This window comes from Miscanthus floridulus, chromosome 1 (assembly GCF_019320115.1).
Source record: "Miscanthus floridulus cultivar M001 chromosome 1, ASM1932011v1, whole genome shotgun sequence".
NCBI lineage: Eukaryota > Viridiplantae > Streptophyta > Magnoliopsida > Poales > Poaceae > Miscanthus > Miscanthus floridulus.
The window spans coordinates 69,631,440-69,640,993 of record NC_089580.1 but is presented as its reverse complement, the minus strand read 5'-3'; the positions used below and the strand labels follow the sequence as shown (position 1 = coordinate 69,640,993).

At 43.2% G+C, this 9,554-nt stretch overlaps 1 protein-coding gene across 1 annotated transcript; it reads right to left on the bottom strand.

The window, feature by feature from the left end:
- Window positions 1-956: 956 nt before the first annotated feature.
- On the bottom strand, window positions 957-8,057 carry LOC136535779 (very-long-chain aldehyde decarbonylase GL1-5-like). The gene is made up of 9 exons (XM_066528181.1): window positions 7,921-8,057; window positions 6,925-7,381; window positions 3,961-4,180; window positions 3,432-3,807; window positions 3,193-3,300; window positions 2,017-2,217; window positions 1,827-1,925; window positions 1,533-1,709; window positions 957-1,448 (listed from the first exon to the last, which is right to left on the bottom strand). The coding sequence occupies exons 1-9, from the start codon at window positions 7,978-7,980 to the stop codon at window positions 1,287-1,289; spliced, it is 1,860 nt and encodes a 619-aa protein (XP_066384278.1). The 5' UTR covers window positions 7,981-8,057; the 3' UTR covers window positions 957-1,286.
- Window positions 8,058-9,554: the final 1,497 nt, after the last annotated feature.

Below are 9,554 nucleotides of genomic sequence, written 5' to 3'. Positions count from 1 at the left end.
ATGATCCAACGTCTCACGTGGACGGAATAGGACGTCACGTGCGTGCACGCGCACACATCCGGGCCCTCTCGACCGAAAGCAGCCCGGGCCAGGCCCGGCGGCCGCTGGCGGCGGCCACCGTGGAGGAGGGGAGATGCCGTGCATCGACAGTTGCCCTCCTCGGCTTCCGTTTCCGGCATCTAGGGCGCCGCTCGTGGAATCCTTCGAGCCGTCTGCGCGGCCTTGCCTGCTCCGCCCGTCGCTGCCGTACACAGTGAGATGTTTTCGCTCTCGGCATTCTCTGTTTTTTTCCCCTGCTATTAGCGAGTTTGTTTGGTCTACTCCTATTAGCTTCACTTCCTCCTTATGAGAAAACCCGAGAAGTACAGCAAGTTCCGATTCAGAAATTTGCTGTGGCAAGGAGAACAGAAAATGACGAAAATTTTAATGTGGAATTTGACAAGGATGAAACGGTAGGGATTTGGAGTTACTATCAGTGACCACCTTCGCAGTACAGTTATTATGTGTTGAAAACCAAAATTAGATGGATGTACTGGCAAGCAGTTGATAAATGGCTAGGATTACAACACTGTGATATGGTTTTCGAAGTTCCCCATTTCAACAAAATCTTATTTGTACGATAAGATATCATAAATCCTTCGTTTCAATGATTACTATGCAGTGCTACAGTATCTTATAGGTTCTACAAGAGCTTATGCGATTCTACTCCATTTCTGTGTCAGCAGAGCATATGTTGGTCATGGTTTATTGCATTTTGTCTTGGGCAATATGGGGTCACTATTTCTGAATATTTATGTGAAAAGGTTGCTACATGCCATCTCTACTTTCTCTGGATCATGAACAAAATGAAGCATTGAACCGGATCTTTCATCTGCATCTCTACATGGAGAGTGAACAACATTTCCCATACCTGTTTCTTGTTGAAATATGCATTGATGCATGGAGAAATACAGATGCAGAATTAATTCATCATTGGTCTTTGAGAGTAGGGTGTGAATAAAGCAGTAAACAGCTAGCAGTAGATCAGAACACTTATAACACTTATATGCTACATCCCATCCCTGCTTATCATTATAGAGATGCAATTTTTTATCCTGCTTCCACAGAATGCTTTTACACTAAAGGAGTTCATCTTAAATTTTAGATAGCGAAGGTCTCAAGTGATAAGAGGCAGAGCATGGGGAATAGAACATCAACATACTACTATGTCTGTAGCATAGTTCTCGTGAGCATATGACATAACTTTCAAGAACTTATTGCGCTGCCTTCCAATTGCAACCGGAGAATCAAACTTGAGCCACAGGGCGGAATCCATGCACAAGAGCACCAGACCACACTTTCTCCATGTCTAGCACGATGTCCCCACACTCATGCTCGTTCCATCCCTCCAATGCATGAACCATTCCAGCAATGCGCCATGCACTCATGACCCTCCTTGGCAGCCAATTCTGCAAAGTTTTCAAATTGGTAGACTCAATGAGATCATGCATTAAAGTGCCTGCAGAGTTACAGTTCAGTGGGACCTCATTTACCTCACAGGAGTGCACATTCTGTAGTGTTTTAGGCACAGCCATTGCAGGAGTTAGCGAGTAGGTGCAGGTGTCCTTGCGTGCCATTCTTGGTGGAAACTGTGAATATGGGATAAACTGGGTCCCTTTCTGTGCCTTAAACTGCTCAGAAGCATCTAGACCTTCCCCAATTAACCACACCTACAAAATTTGAGGCCAACAGGTGATGTTATTTGACAATTGGATTTGATGGCCTTTTATATGACATCTCCTATCCATTTCTTAAGGAAATGTATGACAGTCAGAAGTCTCTTTAACCTTTGCAGTAGTTGTCTTTGAAAACAAAAGGTTCTCAGCTGCATCTTCTGCCATGTTGGGCTTAAGGAAATGATAATCCTGCTTGTTGGTCATTACTACCTGAGCAATATGCGTTGGGATTACATATTAGTGCAAAGTTTATTTATGCAGGTGATTAGCATGAAGCAAATGCGCAATTTTTATTTCTTACCTTGATGTTCTTCCTACATAACGCTGCAGCAACAGCACGAGCAACTTTTGAAATATTTCCTGCGAGAACAACTTGATCTGTGCCTTGAGGAACACTATTCATAACCACTGCAGCAGCTAAGCTGGTGCCATCTACGAGTCTTACCCCCAACTTTGGGTACTTCTGAAGATAAAGTTTTCCATTTCCATTGAGGTTATGTGCCTGTCGACAAATATAATATTGTTAATTATTATTTCTATTCTGCAGTCTGTTGCTAATATAACTCACTACTTGCCTTGCATGTGGATGTTTATTACACTGAATGAGCACTATCATGAGCAAGTGAACAAATGAGAAGAGATTTCATGAGTTTGTGACTCAGATGAATGTTTGTTTAGACTTGAGATAACTATGAGACCATGCTATGGTATTTCTATATAGTTCATTAGCATGTAAGCACCATTGGAACAAGTGCCTATTGCCACCTTTCTGATAATTTTCTTATGGAAAATCATATGGCGCCCATGGGGGCTGGCGCCCTCGTTAGCTAAAGGACTAAAATACCATGTTACAACGTTTCAAAAATCAGGGACGAAGCTAAGAAAAAATTTAGGAGGGGCTAAACAACGACAATTAGCAAGAAAAGAGGTTTAGCAAATCTCAGCCCCTCATATCTGTACATCTACAGCTGAAATTTCAGACGGCGGCTCTACAGGGCTTCACTTGCTCGCGAGCGGTAGGGGGGGCTGGAGCCCCCCTAGCCCCACTGCTGGCTGTAGTACACCTAAAGTTAAGTGTAGCTGCAACAATTCAGATTCAGAAGTGTCAGTGTCAGCACATGATGAACAATGCCTTGTTCATTCCTTGTCTATTTTGTTTCTTGGCATCTAAGATGAATTTCAAACTGAATTGTTGCGGCAATACTTAACTTTATGTACTCTACATACATGATTTTTGAAACATTGCAACATGGTATTTTAGCTAACGAGTTGCAACCTGGGCTCCAAATCTGCACTCTTTTCTTACTGTTAGGTTTTTGCCTATTTCAGCGCATACAACTAAACCATTTTTGTCCAGTTACACTAATAATTTCTTTCCATACTTCCAGATTAATAATGCATATTCATGCGACTTTCATATAAATGAAGGATCATCTTTTTGAGCTGTCTACTTCTAATAACCGAATAAATGGCATACCTGATTAAAGAGTCCGAGGCTAACAACTTTAGCTCCTTGCTTGTCAGCTTCACATATCGCCTTCTCAACCAGGCTATTGATTGCTTCCTTCTCCCAAGTGAATCCATACTGCAGAACAGAGAAAGTTGCTGTTAGATTCTTTTCTGAAACAAGATGATTTTGTTGGCACTGGAGATCCCACTCATTGTTATGAAAAATATCAAGCAGATATCGTATATTGCGTTAACCATGATTCTTACATGGAAATTGTATCTTGGGATGGCCCATGATTGCATTTTGAGTTTCTTCATGACGGTCCTCTCAACAGTAAATGAAGAACCATATGTCCATGTCAGAACCATGGAAAGCCATGACATGGGCCACATCATCCGCACGTACCACCTGGAAGCGTAAGGTCTAGAAGCGTATTCTGCAAACCCGGGCCTCATATGATAGATGGAGTGCAGGCTAGTAAGATGGGTAAGATGAACCACATCTACTGTTTCTTCTTTGCCCTTGAGTGACTTCTCATACAACGTATCTGATGACTTGTCCATGGTGTTATATATGTAGTCATAGAATGGCATGAACAGGGAGTAGTTTGTCCTGAACTGAGTGTGGTGAAGAGAATGAAACCTAAGTCGCAAAAGTTTATTTATATACTCAGAACAACATATGGAATTATGGAAATAACTCAATTTACAAAATATAATTTATTGAGTCAACCCCGCTGCATTGGTTAACAAATCATATCAATTGTGGAGAACAACAGTTATATGAGATACTTACGAGGGTGTGTACATGAGATACTTGAGAGGAGGGAACCATTTGAAGAGCCAATTGGGTACCAATTCAAAGTTGCAGTGACCCATGTTGTTCATGAAGTCGATGTAGATCACGTAGATCTCAAATGCAAGAATGGAAGCAGTTCCATTCAAGGTGCACACAATCAATGGGATCCCGAACAGTAGTTCATATGCCACGAGCTCAGCAAATGGATGGATGACGGCTGCAAAAAAGAACAATATTTGATCTTAATATGCCCTAGTTGCTCCAAAGGGAATAAAAAAGCACCATTAGATGTGCATAAGAGGGCTGTCTGATAATTCTTGTAAGGAATTGATCTGTGATATATGATAATGTTTCAATGTTTAAGTTATCCTTATTGTTGCAGTCTTTCTGCTTTCTAAGGTCAGGGATTATGTATCTTGCTTGGAGAAGGATCATGAACCAGGTTAGGTATATTCCCTCAGAAATCTGTCGATCTCTAAGTCTGACAATGTTTTTATTTGCCATGTGGATCGCTCTAGTCTCCTGTTTGTATGCTGCAGACGTATCTCTCTGTTTTTACATTTCTTTGAGGTGTAGATGCATGCTGTAAGTATGACCTTGTTTGAATTACAGCTTTTCTGTATCAGTTTATCTTAGTGCTTATGGAAACCAATGGAGATAGGAAGAAGAAAAACAGGCTAATATTCATTATTATCTAATAGACTGTGAGTTCTTGTGACATCATTTCCATGGCTAAGGCATGTCTAGTGCAAGTACTTTTCTCTGTTTTTGCACCTTTGAATGAGTGCCATAATAATAGTTTGCAAAACAACTCTGCCATTAATTCTGGTTTACCTACAGTTTCCCTTCAAAGCTTCATCTCTGATAGTTTGAACTACTCAGAAATCAGAACTCAGAAGTACTATTATTTAGGCACTTCTTTTTAAAGAATCATCTTTATTCAGGTGCTCTCACTATGCTGGTTACAAAGACCAACATGAGTTCTCCAATCAGAGCTCCTGTACATATGGTTGAACTCACTACTATGCTTACAGCTGCTGAAGCCTAGCTGCATGCAGAGCTCTGCCACTATACTGAAGGTACACACAACACTCCCAGCTCAACCATCGCCCCGTTCGTTTGAGCTTGTTTGGCTAATAAGCTATGGCTGAAAGTACCGTTGGCTGGTTTGGTGTGAGAGAAAAATACCGTTCGTTGGTTGATAAGCCATGACTTATAAGCCAAATACGACCAAGCGAACATGCTGCATATGTACGCTCTATATTTCTAGATTTTACATGAGAACTAAGAAGTTTCTCTTATATTTCATTTTTTTTAAAAAGAAATGAACTCCTATTTTACAAGTGAGGATATTGTTTTACATTCTTTTTTATTGGAATCAAGACTGACAATTACACCAGAAAGCGATGGTGTCCCTAGAACAGCTTTTAAGAATATTGGTTTCCTTGCTGACAATCTAGAAATGCTATCCACGTACGGATTGTAGAACTGTACTCTTGGGGTTCTATCTGTCCGATGGAGATAGTGATTCGGTGGTAATACGTACATGTACGTGGTGATCGGCACTGCACGCGATCATGTTTCGATACTGTTCGGTTATGGAAGCTGGCATGCAGCAACTGTGCAGCATGGCTTTCGCATGGTCCCGGATTTGCTCGTCCTTAATCGGCCACTGGTCGCTCTCCAGGGCTCAAATTCGGCTTCAAGACGACAGGAGACGTGATGTCGATTGGCAGTACCGTCTCTGGTCAGTAAAAGTTCTTTGACAGGGAAAGCGCATGTTTTTACTGTCCTTTATTTGGAAAGGTCTTTGTTCCAAGCAGGCACCAGACTGGAATGTGACAGTGATGAAAGAAAGAACCAACTTACATGCATGCAACTCTGGATGTCGATGTCCGGGAGGACCGGGACCATGCCAAAGCCATGTTAAGCTCCTAGAACTAGACTCTTTAAAAAATTGTCTACAGGACAGTGATTTTTCATAAAATGTTCTTTAGGACAGGAAAAAAAACTCTTTGTTGTAGTAAAAATGTTCCTATACTTGCTACTCCCTCCGTACTAAAAATAATACAATTCTAACATAGTACTAAGTTAAATCATTATATTATAAATTTGAGTAAGTTTATATTTATGAAAAAAGTATCATTAGATTTATCATGTAATATATTTTAATAGCATATTTATTTATTTGATGTTATAAGGAGCTATTTTATGTTAAAATGAAATAGCTTCACACGAACAGGCCTCCAGCCTAGTTGTTGGTTTGATCTCCTCGGTAGCACCCTAGCATGTCATGTTCGAATCCTCGTGGAGACGAATTTCTGGGTTGGGATAAAAAATAAAAAAAGGTAGGGAGCTCCCTTGCCAACGGTTTAAAAAATAGCTTCACCTAAGGAGCTTTTTAAAACATGTTCTCACAAGGGTGGATGAAAAATGTTTTTCAGCTCTCACTCCCTCTAGTGGACCTTGCGCGGGTTTCTGTGAGAGCATGTTTTAAGAAGCTATAGACATGTAGATCAGTTGTTCTACTAAATGTTAGCTTCAGCTTCACCGGTAGAGTTGCTCGTGGAGTTGAAGGAAGAAAAAAACGACTTCACTAGTGAAGTGGAGATGTGTCAAATAGGGCTAAGTATTGGTGCTCTTTTATATAAAATTTATTGAAACTTCTGATGTTTGACTAAGGATGCATCCTTTTCAGGATGGAGGTAGTATAAAGTTTGTAAGTCAAAATAGAATGATTTTAACCTTCTTTGTTTCGTTCAGAATGTGTGTACTACTCGTCTTGGAGCAAGTTGGAGCAGGAGCTCGCTCTACCAAGGAACCTAGAGACGAAATCCAGGCAGAGTCTGCCACCAGCAAATTTGCCAACTTGCATATGCATGATTATATTACTGGCATCAAATTTGCCGGCGTATTGAAATTTGAAAGTGAGGGGGCGGCTGGCTTGTAGTTGTAGCTTACAGGTGATTGGCTCGGTGACGATGGAGGCGTGGTGGTGGGAGTGGTAGCGGGTGTAGAGGAAGTGGTGGTGCAGCGCGCGGTGGAACAAGTAGTAGATGAGCTCGACGGGGCCGGCGTGCAGCAGCGCGATGAGCACGGCGCCGTCCGCGCGCCACAGCGGCAGGTGCTGCCCGCCGGGCAGGTACATGGCGCCCAGGTACAGGAGGATGCCGCTGAGGAGGATCTGGTCGTCCCAGTTGCGCTCGCGGTCCACCTGCTCGAACTCGATGCCGCGGTCCACGATCTGCCGCCGGCTGCGCGCGTTCTGGAGCCGCGAGACGGTGATCCACACCTGGTTGTGGAGCATCCGGAGGAGCAGCAACGGGAAGATGGCGATGTACCCCAGGTCGGCCGCCTTCCACCCCTTGGTTGCCGCGAGGTAGACGCCGTGCGCCACCCACGGCGCCAGCAGCAGGTACTGCATGCACCAGCAGCGTCAACAACGTGCATGATGCACAAACAAGCGTCAGCCATGACACTGCTCGATCTCGATATTAGTTAACTGTATTCCTTGAAGTAAAGAAAAAGACATAGTATATAGAAAACGAGGCACTCCTTAATGAAATACGCGTGAAGTCGTGTTCTGAAAGAAAAAAAAAGGAAAGAAAACGAAACGCGTCTTTGGATGATATAGCGGCTTCGATGCTCATGAGTCGGCCGGAACATGAGACGCACCGCAGCATAAAACTGTAGGATGCATGGTCTCACAGGTGCATGTATAGCAAGTCCACGCATGCATGTTCCGACACAGTGCATGAACATGGCCATGCATGAACCTGGCTTGGCACTCCGGTGAACAGAGAATGAACTGAACTAGTACTTGCTAATTTAATTTGCTTGAGCTGCCGCTGTGTGCGACTGTGCCATCCATGCACACATCAGCCGAGGACGTTTGCTTGAGCTGGCTGCGGGAGTACGTGAACCGTAGGCAGGATGGAGATGAGGCCGGGGAGCTACCTTGAAGTTGCCGAGCTTCTTCCATGGCCACTCGGTGAAGAGGCCGGGGTTCGTCGCCATTGCGAGCTACCACTGCTTCCTTGTGATTTGTGAACTCCCAGCCACCAGTGAACTGAACTGTCGTCCTTGGACAAGCTCAATTTATAGAGCTGCACGCGCTTGTGAGGGGTTGTTTGGTTCTTTAGTCGTTCCAAAAATTCATGTCACATCGAATGTTTAAATACTAATAAGGAGCATTAAATATAGATTAATTACAAAACCAATTACATAAATAGAGGCTAATTTTCGAAACGAATTTTTTTAAGCCTAATTAATCTGTCATTAGCATATGTTTACTGTAGCATCACGTTGTCAAATCATGGACTAATTAGGCTTGAAAGATTGGTCTCACAAATTAGTCGTAAGTTATGCAATTAGTTTCGTAATTAGTCTATATTTAATACTCCATGCATGTGTCCAAATATTCGATGTGACAGGAATTTTAGGCGTCCCTGTACAAACCAAACACCCCCTGAATGTGGGGAGGGAGAGAACAGTGCCCCTCTGGAAAGTACAATAACTACTACCGCACCCTCATAAACTTCGGCTCATCAATTCTCTCTTGCAAGCCCTTCAGAAAGAATTCGGGGGGAAAAACGCGCCCACACTCAGAATTCAGTCTTATCGTATCAGTACAATCATTCGACTTCATTAGGTTGGCAACGACTGTGTGTGGTGGTGAGGTGTGTGTGCTAGGTGTCCTACCTTTGTGACGTGTCGGCCAGACAATAACGCCAAAGACTTGCATTGCACACTGCAGTGTCATTGACGTCCGAGCTTTGAGGTTTTGGTGCGGTAGGACCATTGGGGGGTGGGGGTGGGGGTGGGGGTGGGGGGTGGGAGAGATGCCATGAGAGAGAGAGAGAGAGAGAGAGAGAGAGCTGCCCTGAGATGTGTGGATGTATAGCACGTCTAGAGAGGACATACAACTAGTCGGCCAAAAACGGCTTCGAGGTGAGGTGAAAACGAATTGCAGCTATATATTCACCGATCATAATGCATTGTGCGCGATGGTAAAAGTTCTAATCGATCGCAAACGAAGGTAGCCGTTGTTCTTTTTTGAGGATCGATCGGATCGGAGCATTTCTTTTTCATACCTCTCACTTTTTTTTTAATTAAACAATATAACAGAACCCTGACTCTGAGAGCAGTAGCAGTGATACAGTCATACAGAGACGTCGTAGTAACTCCAGTGAGATCGTGTAGGACTAGTTGCGACGCAGTGCTGCAATGGCAGGTCTTTATCCCAGCAGCCCCAGCACGGGACTACGGGAGACAGACAGGGACAGTCCATGCCTCTTTTCGCTGCGTCCGTCCAACGTAAATTCACTGCTCTGTGGAAACACTATAAATAAACAAGAGAAATAGTACTGTCAGATGAAAAAGAAAGTACATCTCGTCGTCTAATTCCGACACAACACAAAATCAGCAACCGTGACTCTTCCAAAGCGCTTACATTACCGCCACATAAGGCCTTGTTTAGATTGCAAATTTTTGCAATCTGGATACTGTAGCACGTTTCGTTTGTATTTGACAAACTTTGTTCAATCATGAACTAACTAGGCTCAAAAGATTCGTCTCGTGATTTACAACCA